General features: G+C 44.8%; 2 protein-coding genes across 5 annotated transcripts in view; one reads left to right on the forward strand and one right to left on the reverse strand.

The window, feature by feature from the left end:
* LOC120821055 (gamma-aminobutyric acid receptor subunit alpha-5) overlaps nt 1-26486 on the forward strand; it is a 136237-nt gene that overhangs the window by 79668 nt on the left and 30083 nt on the right. The window lies entirely within an intron of this gene.
* Nucleotides 6356-26486, reverse strand: part of LOC120821031 (gamma-aminobutyric acid receptor subunit beta-3) — a 44513-nt gene continuing 24382 nt past the window's right edge. Inside the window, exons 5-11 of one of the 4 annotated variants that reach the window (XM_040179378.2) lie at nt 23740-23960; nt 21555-21637; nt 20841-20978; nt 16078-16230; nt 12056-12303; nt 11605-11673; nt 6356-10099 (exon numbers count right to left, since the gene is read on the reverse strand). In XM_040179378.2, coding sequence (XP_040035312.1) covers nt 9734-10099; nt 11605-11673; nt 12056-12303; nt 16078-16230; nt 20841-20978; nt 21555-21637; nt 23740-23960 — 1278 coding nt within the window. In that variant the 3' untranslated portion in view covers nt 6356-9733. The remainder of the gene's footprint in view (nt 10100-11604; nt 11674-12055; nt 12304-16077; nt 16231-20840; nt 20979-21554; nt 21638-23739; nt 23961-26486) is intronic. The other 3 variants (XM_040179396.2, XM_040179387.2, XM_040179404.2) reach the window with 3 other exon arrangements.

The following is a 26486-nucleotide window of genomic DNA, read 5'->3' on the forward strand; positions in this document are numbered from 1 at the left end:
CGGTTTTAATCAACTTCTCCATCATTTGTCAGCCATCACAGACAGTGTCAAATGGACAACAGTTCCAGGCCTGGGGGGGGGGGGGCTTTTTTGTACTCTGCAATATGTTGCCAACAGCTTTGATAGGAATTCCTCTGCATTTATATATATGTACATATTTGAGATGGGTTGGTGTCGTCATCTCGTTTTGGAGTTTACTCCGTCATGTGTTCCTGCCTCTGGGCTAATCCTGGATCAGCATTGCAGTGGATCACTGCACAATGGGCTCTTGGTACGTTCATGAATGCGAGCACTGAAGGCTTCAAGGATGATGCACAAAAAGGGTTCAGACACGGATCGACTTTAAAGGGACAGTTTGGTGTTAGTAAGAAGATGTAACGCGGAGAAAGTCTTTGCAGGTCTGCAATGATGGGAATGTCGTGCATATCAAATATTTTGAAGGCAAGTGTTGCCTTGATGCATTGCCCTTAGAAGTTTTTGGTTTGTTTTTTTTTGGTGTGCAGATACCTTGTTTAAAGTCATTCGACGATGCTCTTGTGCTCCAATCCATTTCACACTTCGATTTGGCAAAACCTGGGTAAAGCTACCCTAAACAGGGGAAACACGGCATTGATAAAAGGCTCTTCTTGAATTAAATATTAATCCCATTGGCTAAGAAGGGGATTACTGTCGTACATGTATCAGTTAAGCAGCTCATGCTGAGACAGAGTGGGAGGGAGAGGTCTGAACAAAATGCAAGATGTGAGGTGTGATTTAAAATATAAAGAAGCAGGTGCAGAAATTCTGCAATGTAAAGCGCATTCCCTCTTTGTGAGGCAGCGGGCATTAGCAGCATTAAGGTTTAATACGTGGCAGTTGTGATCAATGAGTTCCTGCCTGCGACTTTTTAAAGCAGCAGACCTGCATGAGAGGAAACAGGACTGGACGTCATTTGGCCAGCTGCTGTTAGAGCCCCACTTTTAGAGCCAGTAATGGCACTTAACCACATCCATCGCTGTAACACACCTGCAGCAAGACACCCACTGGTGCACCGATCCACCCCCGCACACCCACACACACACCGCCACACAAGCCACACAAGCTGCACAATCAGGATGTTGTTACTTGGCAACATCATTTTGAGGTAAACAGGTGTTATACAAAGAATCAGTGGGTGTCTCTGCTGCACACTCGTTCTTAGGCCGTGAAAGCGTTGCCATTTCACTGCAGGCGGGTGTTTTTATGGAGGCTGGCGGGGTCGTCGGTTACAGGAGACGTTGGTTTTTGCCAAGAACATCAGCAGCAACTATGTAGAGGAGTTCAATATATTTCCAAAATGCAATGTATGTTTGTATTGTTCCAAAAGGGATCATCGATCAGTCCCCACAGCATACACAGTAGAGCGTTGTTTGGAAGGGTTCTGTATCGTTGCAGAGGACCGGATCCTAATGGACATTAGTGATTAAATGGCTCGCAACCCGCGTGGTCAAATCCCCAGCACAAACCATTTCAGATGTTCCCTCCATTACAACAAAATGTCCCCACGCTGAACACGGTCGAGTGGAAAGTAAAAATCCTTTGTATTCATGCAATAAGCTGATGACTGATAACTGAACAGCAAGAGAGCGGCTGTAATGAACGCTGCACTGCACCAGGATGGGTTTCTGAATTTAAAAAACACGCAATTGAATCATTTAAAAGCCTAAAACCAAACTTTGATATCAACTACAGATACAATCGTGACTCTGTATTCATTATTCATAAAGCCTTGTACTTTTATTCATCATAACAACAAAATTAATTATGCACAAGCAAACAATCGTTGCTATATATATATATATATATATATATATATATATATATATATATATATATATATATATATATATATATATATACACACACATTTTCAAAGGGCACAGAATTAATTGCAGAGAGGGAATTCACACAACCCGCCTCTCGAACACTGGCTATATGAGAATATAGGACAGTAATTGAACAGTGCAAATAAGCAGGAGCTCTGTCCCTGAAATTGGCCCCTGCAAAGTACAAACCACAAACATGGAGTAATTGAACGTGTAATTACGGCTCTATCTGAATAAAATGTCTTTTAAATAACCGGCAGTATGAGATACAAGCAGCTGGTAATTAGCAAGAGATGTGAAAACGGTGAACATTAATCACACGTACACGCCTCTCTGTGTCTGCAGACCAGTGTGTGGGCGTGTGAATCTGTTATGCCCCCCCATGACAGATTGGGTGCAGGCCTCGCTGTATGCTCTCACAGCGCCCAGCAGAGGGCAGAAAACACAAGGGAATTCATTTTTGATCTTTTGTTGATCTCGCCCTCCTTTAAAAACACACCCAACGGCTAAAATCTATATATTATAAGTATGCTTAAAAATCCAACTATATTTTTTTCTTAGCTTAAATATGTTGCTCCTATATTATTCTCTGTGAGAGGAAAACATGCCGACATCTAATGTGTGCATTTCATTAATGCTGCAACCCAAATGATAAAACACACTTGATAACCTTTTGGGAGATATTTAGCGATATTTAAAACCGAGATATATTTGTGTGTCCACGCTCTTCCCGGCAGCCAGCGCTCACTTTGTTCTGATTATAATGAGCCCAGGGAATGAGCGTGTTGGGGGGGTAGAGGGGGGCAAATGGATGATAACGTCTGAACATAGGAAATGAGAATCACTCCAAAAGCTAGGTGCGTGAGCGTAAGTGACATTCTTGTCTTCTTATAAATAATCATGAGAAAAAATGATTACGTGAGGCCTGTTAATGTCGTCTGCCCAAAACAATTCATGAGTAATATTATTTAAGATGCTAATGAGTAAAGGGGATGTGAAGGGGAGAGATTTGAATAATTCCATCACATCTGGTAACTTTATGGAGATGGTCATTTTCGTAGAGGTTTTAAAGTTTGCTCAGTCCTAATGAAACCGTGGTGAAGCGGCCTCATTACATTTTGTGTTGGAGAACTTCAGTTTGACTTTGGAATAAATGAGGCCTGTCTGTATCATCACCACCCAAAAACCTACAGCCAGTGACAGAAACAGGAGACGTTTAAGTTATGACCAGCGTTTCATATGGTTAATCGAATAAGCTGCTATGACCAGTCACACGTCTACCGACCTTCTCCTCAATCCGAAATCTCCAAACCGAAAAACAACCCACTTAGCAGATCACGTGTGAGTCCCGCGCCAGCAACCATTTCTTCTGATACGTCTCACCAAATAGGGACCTTTAACAAGCACCACTATAATAGCTTAGTGTTCCTAAATACAATAGTGAGCATTTTTATACAAATGAAATATTTATATAATGCCAAATGCAAATCAAAACAAAAAGGCGACGATTTGATTGGGCCCAGTGACATTTAAAAAGTAGTTATTTCCGATAGTTCCTATGGGATGAGCGGATAAGCGCGCAGTCACTTACAGCCAATTAACACATTTTGTTTTCCTCGGATGATGTTGTCTAGTTAGTCAAATAGCCCGACGCTGCTGCATTCCCCTCGGAGATGAAGACAACTACAGATGTCACATTCAGTTAATGGTTAACATTCATTGGGTGTTGAGCCTCAAAGATGTACAACATCTGGCTCTTCTGTTCGACAGCGCAAAACAGTGGTCAGTATTCTCTCTAATCTATCTCTAAAGAGCTTGCTTCTTTTCGTAATGATTATAGCAACGAGCCGATGTGACTCAAGACTCGAGTGAGTTGTTTCTGGGTCATACATAATAGGACATGCTACCCTCTGTGGCATTCAACAGTCCTTTGAAATGATTAACGATTCAGGGACGTGAAGTTCCCTCTTCTAGAAAACTTCATGGGCGAGGGATCCTTGCTGAGGTGTCACCGTGGGCAGGACCAGCCACCCAGCTATTGTCATGTGCAGGCCGCGCCTGCTTTACAGCTGATTCCAGGAAGTGTGTCTTCCAGAATAGAAGGCAGCTTGTTATAATGAGAGACTGAGCGATGAGCCCTGGTGACGGAAAGGGAGCAGGCGAGACGCAGTGTGGGAAGAGGAGACGGAGAAGTAGGCTAACACGGTGCTGCTGTTGTGTAGCGCTGAGTTCACGCAGCAGAGAGGCATCATCCAAAAGCACATGGAAGAGTCAATGTATTCCCCCCAGTCTCCCAGTCGGGCGTTTGATGCCGAAAACACACTTTCTTTCTCTCTCTCTCTCTCTCTCTCTCTCTCTCTCTCTCTCTCCCTCCCCATCCTGCCGTTCTCCCTTCCACTCTCTCCCACCATCGCTTGCCGAATAAAAAAGAAAGTATGTCAGTTGGCAGGCGAGGAGAGAAAGACGACATCAGAAAGAATTCATTCAGCGAGTTTCTCAACAAGATACGCAGGCCGAACTCTCTCCGCCTCGTGACTTTTTTCTTTTTGGGGGGGGCTTGGAGGGCGGTTTATTTGGGTCACCTGTGAGGGTTTGGGGACCCACCTTGATTGGTGCCCCTGCTTGGCCCCGGTGTCTTTACCAGGCGGCCGTAACCACTCGGACTGCATGTGAAGGAGCCCCGCCCACCCGGATGCTGCTGTTGCTATGCGACTGCCGAGGGCTTGTTTTCCGAGTGCCGCGTAACACCGCGGTGCTTTACCTCCCGGGCCTCTGAATGCCACAGGCCGTGTCAAAAGCACTGAAATTCCCACCAGGGGATTGTTAGCTGGCAATAGTGTCACTTGCCAACAAAAGAGCTACTAACCACCTGCAGGTTAGCACATTGCCGCTACCGCACTGTTAGCATCCAGCTCAAAGCGCCGCAGTGGTCTTGTGTAACTCTTTGTGTTGCTCGTTGGAGGAATATTCCGTAGAGTAAATATATTCCTGTCCCGCGGGTTCCTTTTTTTGTGCATCTGTCTTGTTGTACGAGATTATTTGCTGCTGTTCCGACCCCGTTTCCCCATCCGAGCAACACAAGTCCTGGACAAGAAATTCAAATAATAACACCAATTAAATATTCATGTTCTTTTTCGCTGCTCTTTTATGAAAACAATAAGTCATTAACCACTGAGCTCCAGGTCGTGCCTAACAATGCATCAACCACCACCATCAACTACACCCCCATGAAGCCCTTTGAGGCTTACAATTAGTGTGCCGTTTTGACAATGTTCATCACCCATAACATGTGCGCTTCATCATAACGATGGTTAGGTAACGATGTCACGCCCATTATCCATCTATCATCTTATCACTTTACATAAATCTAGTTTCTCACACGTCAACCGTTTGTAACTTTTTAAGGCTTCAGCATCAGGATGCGGCGGATGTCTTTTTGTTCCCATAACCTTTGGTGGACTTTTGCTCCCCCTCCACGGCGAGGTCCTGTATGAATATCTCTGTCGGCCTCTCAACAACCGGCTGAGAAAGGGCTTGATATCAACTGAAAGCCTTCATTCATCTGTTGGTATTTATCTGTTTGGACGCACCCTCTCTACTCCTGCGCCACGTCGCGTAGCGCTCGTGATTGGCCAGGCCTCATTGTAGCATCTTCAAAGGTCGTCTCTAGACAAAGTCTGTCATCAACAGCAGCAGCCTCACGAACCATGACCCTCTTTAAACTGCTGAACTATGATATTCTTTAATGATTAGTTTAATGATAAACAGCATCTCATATATCGTAGGGTTAGAACCCCATATACATTATAAAGGGAAGAGATTAAAAATCACAGGTACCCCAGGGGGCTCATATCGCCTGCTGTGGAGAGCCAGAGCTGCGACTGGAATACAAAACTCAGCATTTTTCTTCAGTCATTATGCATAAATAATGTGTGAATTATGAATTTCCTCTACCTGAGATAGAGGGGGAGGAGATTGTGCGAGATTCCGTCGGGTTTCCTCATTGACGCAGCGACTTAATGTTTTACAACACAGAACATGTCAAGTTGGGTTTGAACAGTAATGCATCTGTTTTGGACTGGAACACCTTGTGCTTTTGCCACGTTCTGTATAAATGCTGTTGTGTGCTGATGAAATGAGAAATGATTCTGACCTCCTTCTAATGGCCTAATTCTAATGATTAGGTGCAAAGCAGGAAACTCTTTGTAAATCTGCACAGCAAGGCATTACTATTCTTCTAATATGCTCACACCACAATACGATTCATGTGAAAGCTACAATTGCTGTTTTTTGTAATAAACTAAATACGAGGGACAAAAAGTAAACAGAGGCAAAAATCGAATCGGATTGGTTGAATGTCAGACATTAATTATATTTAATACTTGAGTTCCTAATATAACCTTAGAAAAAACAATACTAATTCATAATCACAAGTCACTAAATGAATCATGAACTTTGTGGCTCTCAAGTAGGGGATAACGAGCAAAATAACCTCCGACCCCACACAGTTGTTGTTGTTGTTTTTATTTTTATTTATGATGGGAGCTACTGTACTATTATTTACCAATGCTCTGGCACACATTCATAAAGTTCACTTCATACACAAAGGTTGTACAACTGGGAATGAAAGTCTTCAGCTGTCACTGTGTAGTTGCACTGGAACAGGAAGAGATTAAGTGCCTTGCTCAAGGGCACGAGGATAGTCGAAGAGGAGACACGCCATAGTACAGGTGACATGTTATCAAAATGATATTGTGTGTCGTAAATGGCTGTTTGCTGCATTCGCTCCCTCCACATGTACGTATATGCAGATTCTTTACGGAGTGTCATGCATGATCGCAATACCAAATACACGGGTACAATGTATAATTTATTTGATGGTTTAACATGATAATCTATTGAAAAAGGAAGAGAAACATACAGATATACGGTATAAATCTAAGCCTAAATACATTTTGTGGCAGCACAGAACATTTCACATTCCATTATGGGACCAAGGCCAAACAACACCTGAAGCCTTTGATGACTTTTTTTTGTATATTTTTTTTTTCCTTTTTTCTTTTTTTTAGGCTCACATGGCATAACATGTGATGTCATCAGCTCCCACGAGTGAGTTTTCGCAAAATATATATATATATATCTTTTTTTAATCTACCCAAGTTAAGAATTGTAGTCGCATGCATTATAAAGAAGTATCGGGTTTCCGTCACATTCGCTTTCCAACTGCCTTCTTTGTTCGGTGATTCAAATAATGGCTCAAAGCTGCAAAAAACGTACCCAGAAGTACTCGTTTAAATCAGCGAGTGGTGCAGGAAGTAAAAAAAGTAATTTTCTCCTCGCTTCAGCGTCCCAAAAATCACCATTGTTATATCTTATTTACACAAGCTTCTCAAACTGCTTTCTGAGAGTTACTCCACACCAGGGTTTCAAGGCCTGGAGGACCTTGAATGCGAAACAAACAAACTCTTCGGGCGGCCCGCAGTTTTACACAACATGTACGGAGTAACGCGACTTGACACGAAAACTGTACGAGTTGAGAGAGCCTTCAGGGGGAGGGGGTCGGGGGGAGGGGGGGGTCGGGGGTGCAGGGATCCCATAGGAGTAAACGGCAGAACCAGCACGTCCATTAGGCTAGCTAACATGCCGCCAGCGTACGGTGGGTACAGAGGCTGCTTGGTGGGGGGGGACAAACACACACACACACACACACACAAATTAACACAAGCGACGCATGGTGACAAGGAATTTTCTAAACACACCTTTCACAAGATGTTTTGGCTTATCATATACAATGTTATGTCATCTATAAGGGGAGCTTTGGACCCGGACCTTATTGGGCACTACGCCCCGTCTACACAGTAGAAAACAGGACAAGAAACCAGCAAGAAACTCGGGCTCACTCCAATGTGGCTTCAACTGGAGCCCTAATCAAGGTCAACTTTGAGTCCAGAAAAAAGAAAATTGCATTTGTGCAGCAACAATCCAAATACATTCAGTTCATATCAATCACTCTGTACACGTAGAACTTCTTTGTTAAATTGATCCCCACTTTGAACTTCAGTGTTAACAAGTAGCATTTTTTCCTTTTTTTCCTCTTTGTATTCTTGCACATGCACAGTGAATGTACGTCATGTATCCATGACATTTGGACATCGTCGCCCCCGAGGTGTAACCGCTCTATGGCTCTGCGACCTCGGGTGGAGCTGCTCGGCCTATCGAGAGCGGGGACAAGGAGATCCATTTTAATCCTCAAAAACAATTACACGTGGACATTTGTCCACCGCCCGGCAAGCAGCGCGGAAAATAAATGGTCTGTTCACGCCCGTTCTTTTCTCCAGCTCTCCCTACCCACTTCCCATCTCTCTCTCTCTCTCACACACACACATGCACATGCACACGCTCTTAAAACGCCGTCGCCAGCCTCTCTTTCCCTCCGGTAGCTCGTCACAATGGGCGTGTTACATTCCGATGGAGAAATGATGACCATGGCTCATTATCCTCTCCCTGAAGAACGGATCTGGTACATTCAGCGCGAGTGTGTGCTTATTGGGTCGACGGGGCGGTTTCCCTCTGTCCGTCTGCGTGAAACACACGCGCGGCGTCTAGAGTGGATTCCAACACGAGGAGACGTTACACCTAAAACCGAACCGATGCTCGAAACGGTCGGTGTTCTTTTACTTTTTTTTTTGCACTAAATATTTTGACAATTAGTATGAAAATCACAAAATGCTCGGGTTATTTTCACTTTGGGTTGTACACCAATTATATATATACAAAGATGTGTGTTTATACATATATATGTATGTACACACCTATGTAGAGACCACAATCACCAGAGATTGTGTTGAGCAAAAACAAAAACAAAAAACAAGGGTTAGCAACATCAACTGAATACCTGATACACACAGAGTACAAAAATATCATAATATTTCATGGGTTTAGTAAGTATGTCGCCCAAAAAGGCCCTTGGCAGTTGTTTTAAATGAAATAAGACCGTTTTTTTTAGTTTGATCAATTTGAGTGCAATTCTGTCATGCTATCGATTCAAGCGCTGTTGCTGAAAAAATGGCAGTTTTATTTGCGTTTGTGCTTTCTTTGTTCCTTTTTAAATTACCAAAAAGGAATATTTCAGTGACCCTTTTCTTTGTCAAGAACAAGATGTCAAATAGCAAAAGATTCAGAACCTGAGTCACAGTTATGCTGAACAGAAGAGAAAGTCCTTAAATTATTGTGTTTGGGTAAAAGTTTACCAGATCAAGGCCTGAAACAAATCAACAGGGTTCTGTATTGTTGTGACAGAATCCAAGGCAGAAGAGGAGTCATTATTATTTTTCCATTATGGTTGATCATTGCATGCATTAATAGTGCATAGGATACCAGTCAAACATACGTTAGTTTGTTTAATGGACTTTTAGGAGTTGCCTGCATTCATCTGACCACCTGTGTTGGATAAAGGTTCCGTAGTTCCTTTTTTGATTACAAAAATCACTGCGTTAAGTGTTAATTGTGTAGGTTTTTTTGTTGCAAATACTTGTACTCGTGTATTCAATTGCTGGCTTTCGTGTCTCTCTATTTACACCTGGTGGTGAGAGGGCAAATGTTGGGAAAGTGACTGTCACAAGTCCCAATTACAGTACATACTTAAATACAAAGAACTTGGTACTAAGAATTACACTTCAAATGTAAAAACAATTTTGACAAGAACTTGGTCCAAGACTCACAAACCTTTTCTCCATATGTTTTTTTTTTTCGTCTCAAAGTGTTGCAGTCTTTAACTTGACAGAATCAACATATAAAAGCAACAAAATAAAAAGGAAGAAAAAAAGAAACAAAAAAACAAAACAAAAATCAAACAAACCACCACGAACATCTCAACAAAAACCGTCCAATCAGACATAGTAGAGCCAGTAGATGAGGTTGAACAGTGAGAACACGGAAGGGAAGATGATCCGTGACCAGCGGTCGATGGCGTTCACATCCGTCAGGTCGGGGATTTTGATTTTGAGCTGCGAGGACCGCCTCCGCAGCCGGCTGCGCTTCATCTGGGCGGCTCGGTCCAGGGAGGGCCGGCTGGTGGAGCGCGGGCCGATCCCGCCGCTCTGCTTGCGGTACTGGATGTGCGACGAGGCCGTGCTGTCCAGCTGCACCATGGACTGAGAGTTCCTGATGTCCGCCAGGCTGGTGGTGATCTCGCCCGCCCCCACCTCGTTGTGGATCTCCAGGGTGGTGAGAAGGATGTTCCCGTGCGGTTCCGCCTGGATAGGACAACGACACGAGAAGGCCGGTGAGTGACACTGTCTGCAAATGCGTGCAGCGCGCCAGAGAGGACTTGAGATGTGGAGTTCGTCATGGAGGGGAGTACCCAACGGGCCAACCGGCCACAGCCCCCGGTGCCCAGAGACCCCCGAACCACCACAAACACTTGGCAACCGGTTACCAAGAGACACACGACATCTACAGAAAGACGCCAAAGGAGACGGAAGACATTTACGAGGGGGGTGCAAAATGACGACAAAGGGGTGCAAAACAAGCAGTCGTTTTGCATGTGAGTGTAAGAGGAGTGAGGGGGTCGGGGGGGGGTTTCATCGTCGTGCTTTCTCCCGACTTGACAGGTGTTTGTGATGCTGGTTTCAACACTTTGCCGTTTAGACATCGAGCACTCTTATCGTCATCAGTTTGTGCATCACAAAAACAAAGTAGAAGAGTGTTTTTTTTGTGCGTGGAGAAGTAATTGAGTGGAGGAGGGAGCGGTTTCAGGCACGGCTTGGATCTAATGCGCCCATCTAATCCAATCAGTAGATGGCCTTTTTGTGCAATAATGCAGCTTCTCTGCATGACTAACGAACAAGATACATTGAGGAATGAAGGAGAAATATTCGTTTGTCTTCTTTGTTGGTGCCTCCAGCGACAACCTGCACCCCACCACCCTTACAGCGCGTGAAGATTCTTTTATTTATTTGTCCGGGGGTCTGACGTGATGTGAGCCCCCATCATCACGTTCAACAATTGAATCAAGCATATAGGACACACATCATACTCCATGCCTGTGATGTGTGTACCGCAGGACAAATCAACAATAATGGACATCGGTGATCATTCATGCAAGTGGAGCAAATACGGAAGTCCCACCATTTCTGCTTTTGCATATTTGAAATGGCCCAGGAAGGGGGGTTCACTGACTTTGTATGAAATGAAGTCTTATATTTTCTTCCCAAATAACTGTTTTAAAACCAGTGGGCTTACATAGCATTTTTTACTATTATTATTTCATGTTCCAATAAATGTTGCCCGAGTTTAACAGTAATTGCAATCCTGGCACTAATGCAGCAAAGGTGCCTAAATGGTGGACCTCTGCAGTAAGTACCCGCTGATGGCACTCTGTGAGAGCCGTGTGACGAATATGGCTTTTGATGATCATCACAGTAACAAAACAGAAAGGACACCGACAGCATGCATTCTGGGTGACCTCTGAAAGGAGAAATCCGGCGCCATGTATCTGAAAACACCACTTTTACAATGCGATCGAGCATGAGCATCATTTCAATGCAGAAAGAACTGCAACGAAGAAGTCAGAGTCAACATGAACACTCCTGAGAATATGGCAATGTCATGGAGATGTCTGCTGTTGCTTGACTCATTCCATGGATGGGAAGATTTTTGCATCACGGCAAAAAAAAAAAGAGAAACATCCATGTCAGCTGATGGCAATGGCAGAGTTGACTCAAGGATGTTGAAGCGTCTTGGTGACCAAACAACTCACCGAGCGTGAGTGGCGAAGCCCTCTAACCTGATTGGACCGCTTTAGGGACGCGGTCCTACTACCTGCCTCCTGGGGAGATGAAAATATTCATGTGGGGAACAAATACCGGAAACTTGATTTTTGTTTTTCAACCCAACACATTTTCCCTTGTGAAGCCTCCGTGTGGGATACAGAAGATAATGTCAACATTTTCATTTGGCTGCTTCTGCTGTCAAGGCGGAACGTCGAGGCTGTTTCATCATTCAAGTCCTACTCGAAGGGAGAAAAGTGAAGGAATCTGAGGATCAACTTAAGACTCTGTCTTTTCTACAGTGAATTCCTGTGGAAATAACCAAATAGTCATAGCCATGCAGTCATTTATTCATTTACTTATACCCTAATTCAATCCACTCATCCACTGACAGTATGAGGAGCCACGTCACACGCGGACAGCCAGCAACTCTCAGCTCACCCTCGCAGCGTCGTATTTGGCCGCCCGCTCGTTGTTGGCCTTCTCCGCCCTCTCCGCCAGCTTCTTTTGCATCTGAGGACCCCTCCCGAAGAAGATGTAGTTGACGAAGGCGTACTCCAGCAGGGCCAGGAAGACCATGACGAAGCAGCCCATCAGGTACATGTCGATGGCCTTAACGTACGGGATCTTGGGCAGCGTCTCCCTCAGGTGGGTGTTGATCGTGGTCATCGTCAGCACCGTGGTGATCCCTTAGATAACGGGGGAAAAAGGCAATCATTGCAAAGTCTCATTGTGCCCGACGCAGCGTAAAAAAAACACAGGAGGAGCTGGCATGAGCCAGAAGGCCTTTTTAACCAATAAAAGTTCATCCAATATAAGTGGGCTGTTTTATTTGATGCCTAATTAGTCCAAACATGTCATATTATAAGCACCCCCTGTGATTCTAGGCAGATGCTGCCACCTCGTCAGTAACCTTAGGGTCGGAGAAAAACTCCACCGGATGGTCAACAGGGATATTTTTATAAAGAAAACGTGTTTCTTCTGTGGCCATTTCCTTTGCTAGTTAGGACCCGGTGGAGTAAAAGGAAGCTCTGAAATTGCACAATATGTTGCTTGAACGCTCTAATAATAATGTCTGATGTTAATTTACTTCCACAAACACACAACCTGGTAATGAGGGCATAACATCTGCCTCATTGAAATTCCAAAAAGGTCTGCCTTAAAACCTCCAACTGGCCTTTGGTCATCAGGCAGAAATAACACATGAGAATAGATCTGCATGTATCTGGCCTCCAGGTCTTGGTAACCTTAACCACAGGGGATACACACAGGGCATACACACAGGGCATACACACAGGGCATACACACAGGGCATACACACAGGGGATACACACAGGGCATACACACAGGGGATACACACGGGGCATACACACAGGGCATACACACAGGGGATACACACAGGGCATACACACAGGGCATACACACAGGGCATACACACAGGGGACACACACAGGAGATACACACGCTCATTTCACGTCTCACAGCAAAGGCACCTTCGCACTTTGTATGTTTCAGCCTGACAGAAAGAGATGGACACTCGTGAGATGCAATCTCAGACGAATGGATCAGGGCGAATCAATTTGGCTACGGTACATTTCTGAAGGAAGCCCTGAGAGCTCAATCTACTGTTTCAAGTTTAAGACAACTGAAACTGAAGCTGCTGCACAGAGCTATTCTTCTTCTTTACCTTTCAGCTTTTTACTCACGCGGCTCTCGTAGCTGGCGCTCGCCTCCGTCTCCCGGTGACAGCGAGCATTTCAGAAGTCGCGGAAAGTCCCGCGAGCCACGACCTCCCGCCTCACAATAATCGCTATGTCTTATCTAATAATAGACATGCGGTGGATAAATATCCACCACCTTGTCAGTGGCCCGCCGGCTTGTGCAGCACACGCGGACGAGGCTTTTAGGAGTGCGTGCGCATACGCAATAAAGTGCAGTGAAGAGACAAGGAACAGTCGTGGGGCTGAGAGGAGCGAGATTGCTAAGGTCAATCTAGCTCATAGTGTGATTTATTGGCACATTACAAGGCTGTGTGTGTCTGTGTGTGTGCGTGTGTGTGTGCGGCCCTCTCTCCCCCTATTGGTTTTTTTGCTTAACGACAGCCTTGTTCTTTATAGGTGTTCTCTCAGCTGTGCCATTACTCTCCGTCCTTCCTTCCCTCCTTCCACACTACCACACTCCCCCCCTCCATCCCTTCCTCTCCCCGCCGCTCCTCTGCTCCCTCGTCCCCCCGTTTGGACAATTTAATCAAGGGGCCATGCGCCCATGGGCCTCCCTCCCTTTTCATCACGCAGCCTCACTCTCCGGGGAGAGATTTCTTTTTGTGTTCACTCTCCTTCTCTCTCATCCACTCTCTCCGTCCGGTCCCATTGTTGTTGGCTGTCTCTGCCTCTCCCCCATTTGTGTATCCAACATTTACCTTTCTCCCACGATCTCACCATCACCACCATGGTGCTTTTCCCTCTTTCCGTCCTCCCCCTCCCCCCCTCTCTCTTGTTACATTTTAACCGATCACTTTCTCGCCTTCACTGCAGGAACAAAGGCCATTAGGACCACGATGATTATGAAAGGGAAAAGGTTGGTTATGTGGGTTATGTTGGATGCAAAGTGAGGCACGGTGTAAATCAGAGCCACATTAATTGAACGCATCTATTTTTCACAAATTGGCAGCTATCAAGCTGCAGTTAGGAGGAAGTGGGGGACGGGGGGGAGCTACCGGAACAACATACGGTCAACTCAAACTTGTAGCTCTGCCGTTACACTTGAAGTGCTCGTGCACCAATTACGGGTCGTGACCACACCTTGACTGTTTGCGTAATGCGATTGCGAGTGAGCAGGAGGATGGAAATGGTTTCGGAACCAGATTAGCAAGCGAGCCAGTCATCTGTAACTGGGCGATCCTTCGGACCCGCTCGTGAAAATGAGATTCTCCTTCAAACAATTCGATTGTTTTCCTGCTGCCTCCTTGAATTGATTCCTCACGATCATTACATTGCTCTTACCGGCTGGTTTGCGCGCAGAAGGGAGATAGCAGATGTGTGTGGGCATGCATGTGAATGCCCACACACCACTTGCAGAATGCACCTGCTGAAAGCTTGTAATGATCCATCAGGAGAAGTGAATGGACCCTCCGGTTGCCTCTCGGCTGCAGAGGCACACGCCGGATATTGCAGTTAGAAGGACTTCAGGCAAACACTACCCCGACCACACAAACATAAAGTACACGCTGCGAATGGCCAGTAAATGCACACGTGCCATCACAAAAAATACCAGTTGAGGCTGGCAAATAGCAGGGGAGATAAAGCTGCTAAATCTATGTGCAGAGGCGTGCACACACTCACAAAGATTCTCTCAAGATTGCCGTCTCTAACAGGAAGCAGTATTATGTCATTCCTCTTCCCTTATCGGTCAATTTAAAGATGATTTGAGGGCCAAAACAGCAGTCAATTGGTATGGCCAGATTGAACTGTTGAATGGGATATTTAACGCTGGGCCCCTGTTGGCCCTCCCAGTCTTAAGCATGTTATCACAGCAAACTCGGAAGCTCCATTATACGACTACATTCAAATTACCTCAAACTAACTGACACAGCGAATGTGGGGCTTTTAATGCCCCCGGGGATGTTACCTAATTTTCCCCGTGTGTCAATTGTTGAGCCACTTTTGATTTGACGGGGATTGACTTCTTAAACTGCGTAAATGCCTCTGAGTGAAGAGACATCGACAAATTTAACCCAGAATGTTTCATTTTTTGGACATTCTTTTGGATGGTGATGATGATTTAACATATGGTCAACCACCAATTTACCTTGATACTAATCATGCATGGAATGGTCCGTCCGTAAGAGAATGGCTTCTTATTACATTCCATGGCTCCTTATATGCCATCTTCAACTACAGAGACATAACTGTGCTGCAATCTCCTGGGAAGAATCCCAGTGATTACAAAGCAGGGACCTGCTGCTTCCTTCTCTGCCTTGTTTACTGCTCACGGGGGTCCGTGGGGTCTGAGAGGCCCCCCGCACACAGCACTCCGAACAAGAAGTGAAATTATGCTGATTAGAGGTGGTTATAGCTCCAGGAGGCCTTTCAGTGACCACAACTACAGCAGACAAAAGGTATGACCCGGTTTAGTCCCAGTCAAGGTTGTGTATTTCTGCTTTTGCCCCACGGAAAGGCAAAATGGACGACCCATTTTGACCAGCTTGTATCAGTATTTCAGCTGCATTATATCTTCAACTAAAACTCATTAGCATATGCCCATAGAAAACGGGGATTTTGTTTTATTTTTTCTCCCCACAAATCCATTTCCATTTATTCCACCAATATACAAACCATTCCCCAAAGCTCCCTCTAATTCCACCGCAGGAGGAGCAGCCAGTCAGGGAGGTTGTGGCTCATTCTGATACCCAATCTCATCTTAGAAATCCAAATACCTGCCCGATAACAGCCGGGGCCTCTTACCTAGAGCCACTCTGGCTGCTGACGCGTCATAGTTTATCCAGAAGGAGACCCAGGAGAGGATGGTAATCAGGATCGATGGCATGTACGTCTGCAGGATGAAGTAGCCAATGTTCCTCTTTAGCTTGAAGCTCAGAGACAGTCGAGGGTAGGCACCTGAGACAAAGAGCGAAGCAGGGAGTTTAGATCTTTTGGTCCAGAAATAACAACGTTACGCCAGTGTTAAGAATCACAGTACATACATTGTATCTATAGTAACACATTTTGTTGCGTAGATTAAAAACATTTCATTGTTGACGGTAAAAACATACAATTTATATTACACATAGGAGGACACAGCGATACCTTGTGTTTTTGTTTCAGTTTCCATGACAACTTCGACAGCATGGGTTGGATTTATTGCCATGGTAACAAGCATCCCCGTCACCACACACACCAACTCTCTCACACACACGCACACGACTGTAACGCTGTTTTCGCGATGATGCGACACAATATTTAAGATGGGGATGAAGATTTCAGTGCATTTTGGCTTCATCAATTCTCAACCATTTCCATAGGTCATGCGTTGGTTTTGAGATATTCTGCATCCCAGCAGGAATAATAGCTTTCTAAATGCATGAAGCAGTGGCTCTGATGCTTCATAAGTCAGGGAACCAGTATCGTTTCTGTCATTACATTTCCATGACCATGAATACAAACAGCAGACTGTACGCGTGTGTGCTTGAATACGGTGGGATGTGTGAGATTTCTCTTCTGACATTTATCCGTTTATGGCGTGAATCTATGGCTCGTTACTCCCACTGTTCTTTGATATTTTCCCACTTGCCCTTCCTATTGGAGGAGAGCTGTGGGGTGGGGGGGCATTTCACTTTAATTTCCAGCCCAGCTACTTGTGGCGAGTGTGGGTCCAATCAACGGCGCCCTTGTGTGCAGATCTGCACCGAGAGTCACTCCGGAGAGGCACGCGGCCTCATAAAGATTCGCTGCCGACTGTCAGTTAGATTGGAATAAAATCCCCACGATGTAATTTTAAAGCAACTGGGCCGTTCATCAAATGTTGTTATTGGAAGCTGCTGACTGATGCAACCGACATTCGCAGCCATTCGGCAAACGCGGGAGAGATGTGGGTCCACACGTGTGCGTTGCCTCCGCTGGTGGAATCATGTGATCGGTCGCTGGTGTCAACGCGCCGCTGATTGAGGGCCCTCCCATTCCGCTACACCAAAGTGCATTACATGGCGCATGCTCAAGGACCCCTCTCGGAAACGGTGACTCACACTTCCTCAAAACCTACACCCTCTTTGGTGCCATTGACCATGTGTTTGGCTAACTACCAGTACAAGCGCTGCTGTAGCCATCAGCCTGGTGGGTTTCTTTTTGTCTTTCCCAGTCATCCTGACGTGTTTAATAGGATGATTTCGAGCCGATGGCTTGTAAGCATCGCTGCTGGTTTTCTAATTTGAATACGATTTTGCTTTTTACGGATCTTTAAAGGAAAAGGTTCCCTTTGGTGTCTAGAGATTAGAAAACTGGGGGATGAAGTCATTTAATCACCGAACACAGGGAATTTGCAGCAGGATGAGATGTGCGGTCTACCTTTGTAGTTAGTTATGTTGTTTTTGTGGCATTACGTTTGACTAACATTTCACTTCATTTTGCAAACTTTGGGGAAGCATTTACTTTTCCTTTCATGTCAGCATTTGCTGTTTGGCAAGAAATGTCTCACCTATTTGATACATTGCAATAGAATTTGGTAATATATACAGTATATAGATATATATGGTTTTTGTTTGGAATAAACCAAGAAGTGGGGGGTATTTTTGCATGAGCAGCATAGTCGACATGATTTATCATAAAATCAAGATAAAACTAACCCATCAATGGCTCAGAGAAAGACAAGCGCACTAAAGAAGCACCGTTCTCAAGATGTAAAACACACTTAGTTTTATCTGCATGGTTAAAGGACTATTTAATGAGCCTTAACAATAAGCTCCCCATCTAAACATATCTGTGATTTAATTGAAAAATCCAGATCCTTTTAAGAAGAAATTAGGTGTTAGCTGTAATGTTATCCTGTACATTGTCGCAGGCATTTGCCTCTAAATTCCCCTTTAGTTTTTGCAAAAGAAAATCTTATATTACAACCTGGTCCAATATTTCATGTATTGCTTATTCAATATTGTCTTGTTCTGTCCGACCAATAGTCCAAGACCCGAATAGATGTAATGTTGTGTATGGTAAAGAGATAAAAGCATAGAAAAGCAAATCTATTTGCCTGATATTTGACTTTGGACAATTGAGCCGTAAAGCCGAAGACCAGCTCAGTGCCGAGCGTATTACTAAGCTGCTCATTATAAAGCACATACAAAGCTGTGCATAATGCCAGCTTTTCCTTATTTACCACGTCAGATGATCCTCCTGTGTTTTGCTCGTGGTTAACAGTCTGCCAGCCGAGAACAAAGTCATCACACACGCTAAACATGCACTTCCATTATATTGTGAATGTGGGAACAGAATGTCACAGGTCTTAAAATACCCCATTCACTCCTTTGGATGCGTCCTGAATGGAAGCTCCTGCAGCCTTGAATCGGCTCTCTGCGCTGCAGTGGACGAAGAAGTGGTGGAAGGCAGCGAGTAGGCCGAGGTTCAGTCGTGCGTGGGTGTGGAACTGTACCGGCTGTAACTGCTACACCGAAAACAACACGCCGCGAGTGGGAGGGACGCCATGTGTGAGGGCGAGGGGGCGGAGAGCGCGAAAGGGAGAGGAGACGGGGACGCGGGGATGAAAGTTGCAGGACGACCAGGCAAACCAGCAACAGGAAATTTTGTAAAACTCCAAGATAGCCAAGTACTCCTCCTAAAAGGTTTTATTTTAAAGTAAAACATATTCTAAATGCTGACCTTTTGCCTTGGACGTGTACGTTGAGCCTTGGTAGTTTGGATGTACACATTGAGTGAATCTCTAAGACCTCTTTTAAAAGATTTTAAAAGTGATAAAATGAGCCAAATACATTAGAAAGTCAACTGGGTTTTTTAGCTAAAGAAGTATTTGCTTGTTTTTTTATCTGCAGGCGAATGATTTGAGTGATTCATCTGCCTCATACTGTAAACCTCCTATATATACTACGTGCTAGCGCTGTAGGCATCCACCCAATGAACGGCAATGCTATATTTAATTAATTAGAGGGCAAGTTTTCAAAAGCTGTTTTGGAAGCATTACATGTTTTCTAAAACCTTCATATGTGAGGGAATATTTAAGGAATTTTCTGTCAAATTACATCAAAATCATGAAATATAGATGTGCTTAAATATTTATTCAAGACTGTTATTGCAGCTCTCTTATTGAAGATCTCAGGGAGGACAAAGACAATAAAGCTGACGGCAGACATTGATGAATGCACACAACACGCAAAACAACACACTTAAATGTCACCTAACGCGCCAGCGTTATGCAGTCCCACGTGCATTTGCACACAGACTTGCTTGATGTGCACGCACACTCAAACGGACAATATTGTGTGTGTACTTGGAGGAGAATAATTGATGTTGTGGGTCACATGAATGTACGATGCCCTGAATCCTGGGCTGTTTTTCTGTCAGGGAGCAGGGTAATTGGAACCCGACAACACCTCTTACGAGAGGAAAATGTATAATAAAGACGGCCGGGGAAGTGAGAGAAGCGATGTCGGGACGGGGCCGATGGAAGCGGGTGAAAAGGTGGGAGGGAATTAAAAGGCTGACCCCTGGTCATGGAGGGAACGTGGTCATTAAGCTTCCCCACCTTTTGATGTGCTTCACACATCCCGCCAAGAGCAGGGGAGCAGGACACCAAACTTTAATCGTGCCCACTCGCAGGGGAGGTGCCACTTCTCTAAAACAAGTGCACTCACTCACACACACACAGGCAGAGACACACATGCAGCCAGGATTGATGGCTAACGGAATGCAGCACACGGCAACACTACGGGAGGAGGGCGACTCAGAGTGAGGCACTTGTGGGGGGGGGAGGGGGGTAAGCAGCCTCAAAGAAGTGTTAAAAATAACCAAAAGAGCAAACAAAGGAATGATCTGCTCTTATTTTTCCAGACTCCTTCTCGTGAGCATAACTTCTGTCAGAAATTCTGTTATTAATAAACGTCAAACGCTATGGCCTCGAAGAAGCTGCCTCCTGAAATGAGCTTCCGCTGAGCAGATTATATGGCAGTCGATTAGAGAGCGTCATCAAAGTTCTGTGTCTGGCACTCAATGTTCAATGTTTGCTGCCGGCCATTGAGATACTACTTTGTTACGCTACTCTCCACTTTGTTGTCAAGAGTTTTATTGCATTGGAATTTATTTTGAGGGTGAAGAAGCTTTTATATCACCTGCTTGTGTCACACTGATTTAATTGACTGGGAGTCTACTATTCATTCCAAAGTCAGGACCACCCGACACGGACACAGTTTGCTTTGTAAATCCCAGACTTCGCATCATGTTTTTGCTGCAGGACCTTTCCAGCATCCTTGCATCAGCTGCTGTTACTTGAGGGATACTTCAAAGGCGACGCATTTTCTCACTTCAACCCAATTAGAAGCTCTGACAAACACAACTTTGGCTCTGAGGATTTTAGATCAATAGATCAAGCTTTGGCACAGATTTTCTTTGCTGGAGAAATTGATTAAATAATCAGCTTGAAAATAGGCCAACGCTCGATATGAACAATGTGATTGTAAACTTGGTGCCCCCTCGTCGCGTGTTACTCCCAAAGGAGCGCGAGCATTTACCTGTGGAAAAGACGACGTTCCTGGAGACCAACTTGTAATCGACGATGGAGAACTGAGGCAGCTCGATCCGCGTCACCCCGGTTACCGCCGTCTCGCCTCCTTTCCAGTAGAACTCGATGTCGTCCGTGGTGTAGCCATCTGCACAAGTAGAAACGCACACACACACACACACACACACACACAAGCACCGAGGTGTTACCATCTGTCTAACCATCACAGGAGACCAAGATATGCAGTGTTGCTGATCCTCCAACTGGGCTGTCATTCAGGAAGAAGCACGTTTGAAGTCGTTTCCAGGAACGAGACGTTGCTTTGAACGCAAGCGAGTCAACAGGTTCACTCGAGTTCACAGAAAAGTAAAAAGATTTGCAAAAATAGCTGACATTTCCTAGCTTTTCTTTTTTCTTTATTCTAGCACAGACACTATTAGCAACAAATTTGAAGAAATACTCTTGAAGGTGCTCCTGTTACTGATACTCATAATAGTGCGGTATCCGTTACGGGGCGTACACCTCCCTACACTTCCCTGGCTCCCCTCCCGCAGTATATGAAGGACACAGCTTCTTTGCATTTGGTCTATGCATCAAATATCAACCGTTTCGTCATACTCAAATTTTGTTGTAGCTCGAAATGTGTCATTTTTTTGTAATTTCAGTTGCCAGCCGGCGCATTGTGCCAACAGTCGGTCCTGACAGCGTTCGGTCCTCTACTCACAGCTTTCTATCTCCAGAGTGCAGTTCTGCTCGTCCAACGGGTACCTCCTGAGATCCATCATACATGCTGCCGTTGTAGTTATCCTGAGCAAAGAGACACATAGCAGAATTTGTTGGATGCTGCATAGGCAGTTTAGACGGATTGTTTAGGAAGTTAGATGGATGGGATGGAATGAAGTCGGAATGGTATGACTATCAAATTGTATTTATAAAACGAGCAAAGCAGGAGAGTAGGTACTTAACGAGGAGGTATACGGGAATGTGGGCGTGTAATGAGATTTAAGCATCAAGGTGATAGCACTCGACTTTGTCCTATCATCGTCAAAGGAAACCAAATGTCCATTTGTCTTGAGGCTGAAGTTCTTCAGTCGGCGTCATATTACTGGCGAGGATTCGCATCTTAAAATAAGATTATCACACCTCCTGTGAGGCATAACGCTGACTGTGTAGCTCCACAGATGATTTTGCTACAGAACACAGGCCGAAAAGCAGTTGTATCTTTAATCTGCCCGGATCCTCCATCCAGTGAAGTGGAAATGGGTGCAAATAAAGATCATTTTAATGCCTCTGATTTTGGCAGAGTTTATTGCCTGCTCATCTCAACTGGGTCATGAGGGGGGTATCCTTTTTGTTTTTCAGATGTACGAGCTCACGCAGTTAGAATAAGCAGCGAAGTAAAATTCAAATTTGGAAGGATTTAGGCTAAGTCTGCCCTGCTTAAGTGCTTGGCAGTTATCCACTTGCTGTCTTCATTCAGTTAAGACTCGTGAGGCTGCAAAAAAACATTAGGTGTTATTATAGAGCTAAAATTAGCAACATAAGATGCCGTCTGCGAGATATAGACGTGCTGCTTTTATTGTGACAGTGTATTTTCCTACTTTGATTTCCAAAATATAACTCAAATTATAATATCTGTGCTTTGAAGCCTGTTTGTTGTGTGACTTCATGAAATACACTTAAAAATGTACTGCAGAGTACAGAGGGCTGTAAAAGTGTAAATAATCAAATGAAACGGTGAAATGAATCCTAACATGAATGCATTGTGTGAAACATATAATGAACAAATGAGTTTGTGGGTAATTGAGACTTGATGAACAGTCTAAAATGTAATATCAATAGTAAAACCTCAACTGGCATTTATCCATTATTTTATGCAACAAGTAAAGGCTTAATCGATTGGTAAGACTCAGTACTTGCAGCTCTGCTAAATATTTGATGCCATTATGTAAATCCGTTTTACACATATTGCTCAGCCTTACCTGACATACATTTATTTAACAGCTCATATCACAAACCCAGCGTCACACATCTCCCTCCGCCTTTGATCGCTTGAAAGCCTTGCGAGGCCTGTAAGTGGCCCACGAGGCTAAGTGCTATGAACTCTCCCTGCATAATCAAGCAGGGATGTCTGACCAAAAGTATGAACGCCCGACGGATGCAAACGCAAATGTGCGACTAAACATACAAAATAAAAAGATTAATGTAAATTGAAAAGAAAGGCTTTTCTAAAACACAATATCAAACAACAACAGCTGCGAGCTCAACGTTGTATTTGGGCTCCGTGCAACCCGGTCAGACTTAATTTAATTGGTGATTTCTGGCTGCGCCCTCCCTCAAAAATCGAATGCCGGGGCGCCCTTGAGCACGAGACGTAATCCTCTCGCAGTTTAGCAGCCAGCAGCAGGAAACTGCCAAGTTCTCAGCAGGGGTGACTGTGCGCGGTGCCTTTAAACACGTAGAGTTAACTCGACAGTGGGAGACGCAGATGACATAAAGTCACTCCCTGCCCGGTACTGGAGAACACAACAAACACCCACGTCGAGTCACTTTCTCTTATCGTACAAAAGGGTGTTATTGTGCCACAAAAAACCTTCTTACTTTCCATCTCAAACAGCCGACCAAGGGCCTTGTATCTTTTAGCAGATGTTAATCAAACTGGCGGGAATAGTGTATTTGTTGGGGACTATTTTCTCATGTGGATTAATACACGGTTGGAGAATTCAAAATAGTACAGGAACATGTGACCACTGTGAGTGGTGTGACTGAATGACGTGTTTTATGTCGTTTTCGGGTCCACGGTGGAGTCTTTAGCACTTTACCAAATTTTGTCTTTGTTTGTTTTTGCCACAATCAAGATTTGGAACAAAATTGGACGAAGCCCGCGTGGATCGCGCAGCCGAACCCACCTGAGGCCGTAGAGGACGGTTCCGTCTGGATGCAGGCGGATCATTCGGTTCTTGACGGTGACTCCGTGGACGAAGGACTTCTTGTCGTTGAGGAAGTAGGTGTCGGGGACCCAGAGCTGGTCGGCCACCCTGTTATCCAGGGTCAAGTTGAGGGGGATTCCTAAGTAAGCGAGTCGCTTGTCCCTCCAGTACTGCTGGAAATACATGGTCAACGTGTAGTCCTGTGGAGACAAACACCGAGTAGAGAGACAGTGAGAGGAGGTCACCTGATACATCTCGTTGCTTCAATCAGCTAGACACTTCACATTTCCCTGCATCGAACGAGCTGCCGCGCGCCGCCTCAGCAAATGTGCACCGCTATGAAATATGAACTCTGCCCATTTCCCGCTGTTAGTGCTCCTAATATTTCTGTGACGTGACACAGAAAACCTCCTACGAGCCGGACGCAGTGTGGGCCAAGCGGTCCACACGCCGCCGCCAAGGCCTCAGCGGCCCTCCCCCTTCTGGAAAACGCTGACCCGCACAGCAATGTGTTGTTGTACAACAAGCGTGGCACGCTGACTGACTCATGTAGCTGCAGCCTTGGTGGAGAATTTCACCTCTTCTATCCACAGTAGCGTATTCCCACTACGAGCAGTGATTCATAAAGATTACCAGTTGAACTGTAATGGAGCCCCATGGATTTTTAAACGTACGTTTGCTTTCCTTTCATTCAAAAAGACTGACTCCATGTCTTACTATTGCATTCGAATACTTTTATCTATTAATATCCATGTATATGCATATTTTATGCGGCTCTCTTAAATGCAACCTCCTTATGGGACCCGAATGTAAATGTGTACCTTAAGTGACACTTTATTGTTTCGTCCTCTGAGATCATCTCCAATCTCTTTTCAAAAATGCTGAATCTCAAAGGCTACGCTGCGGTGTGTAAGAGCTTTGGAGTCCTTTTACCACTTCCTGTAAATGCATATGTTGCTGCATTAGCTGTTCACAATGATCTCCAGGGCACGGAACATTCTCACAGAAGTCACCTCGAACTACATTTTACAAACCGAGTTAATTATTGGTTTTCTATGTCTTTGTATCCCACTCCGTGACAAACCCGCGCCATCTGGCCCCCAAGCCAATAAGCATTGGCAAAACGCACTTAAATCCACCTGCGAGGACAGCATTAGGTTGGGAAATCCAGCAGTTTTAGGACGGTTGTGTAAGTAATACAAAAAGCGAAAAACAAACAAAAAAATTAGGCCGGTAAGAAAATTGTTAGTGTTTTGCAAACGGAAGCGGCAGCGCAGATAGAGGACGAAGCCCCTTCCTTCCACATCACATTACCCACTTACCCAAGCTAACAGTCTCTCTTCTCTATTTCTGTATTTCTCTCAGTCTGTCTGCACCTCCCTCTCTCTCTCTCGGGGCCATGCTGTGATCTCCCCTCTGCCCACTGTGGCGATGAAATACAACCAGCCCGCACCGAGCTGGTGTCCGTCGGTGCAGCAGATTTCACTTTTACCCCGAAACGGAAGTATATATTAAAAAAAAAAAAGAATCAGGATTAAAGCGGCCACGGTTACGAGCACGGCTTCTCATTGAAAAAAAAAAACCCTGTTACGTAACCGTGATAGTTTCTTGTCTCAACACCGTGTTCGTACCGGAGCCGAGAAAACACTTGAGAGAAGAAAATGAAACATGATTAGGACGGCGTGATGATTTTTTTTTCTTACTTTATTATTTCGACACGTTCCTCGTGCTCAACGAGCACTGGCTGAGCGCACGGAGATGGTGAACAGGGAAGCTCTTAGTCAGCACAGGATCCAGATTGGTCCCCCAGCATGAGGAGAAAAGCTCACTGGCACTGAGCCATGGACGTATAGTGGCGGACCCGTGGCTTCGCCACAGAGACGGAGCCATTCTGGTTGTGGCCGGTTCTCGTGTGGAGGTAACTAAAGCGGTATTCAGAAAAAAACGTGTCGAGGGGGAGATAGCAAACAGTCTGTTTCCAGCCTCTCAGCACTGAGGTACGTCTGAATAAAGATGAGTAAACGCGCCTCAGAATATCCACGGTGTTCTGGGTGGACTGTGTGAAAATGTCTAACGTTCACACTCTGGTAAGAGTGGAACAGAATGATCTAAAAAAGTGTTCTAAAGTGTGGAGTGTTAAATTCTCCAATACAGCGCTGCAAGAATGAGTCCCGAAACCTGGTTATTAGGCAAGTTCTACGTTCTAAGTAAGTTCTATGATTAGGCTTAAGAGATTGTAATGTTTTGTACTCATAGAATAAGCTTGATATAAGCCTCTGATGGATTTGAACCTTTTCCGTGTCTTAAAAGACTCCTCTCAGTTTAGGTTTGACACTAAAACATATTTTACAAGAGGTGTTGGCGTAGGGGTTTAGCATTATGGGAAACGTCGGAGGCTCCTATTGAGCATGACCAATTCGAGGGACTAAAAGTCTCTGCTTCAATTATGATTTTTTACATCTGCCCTTCTTTATGGTTGCGCTTTATTCCATAATTAATCAGAGATGTTTAAGAATCCCCCCCACCCCTTTCAGCTGAGTATTAAGACATTTTTAGGATCCGTATGACTAGTAGATATTTGGCTTAGAAAATGCGTATTTGTTTCTCTTAATGCATTCCCAGCTCTCTCTGCTCCCCTCTTTGTCTCTTATTCTATTGTAGCAGAGCAAATAAGATCCCTGAGAGTATTCATTTGCCAAAATAGGAGAAAAGAACTGAAAGCCTGC

This window comes from Gasterosteus aculeatus, chromosome 1 (assembly GCF_964276395.1).
Source record: "Gasterosteus aculeatus chromosome 1, fGasAcu3.hap1.1, whole genome shotgun sequence".
Classification (NCBI taxonomy): Eukaryota; Metazoa; Chordata; class Actinopteri; order Perciformes; family Gasterosteidae; genus Gasterosteus; species Gasterosteus aculeatus.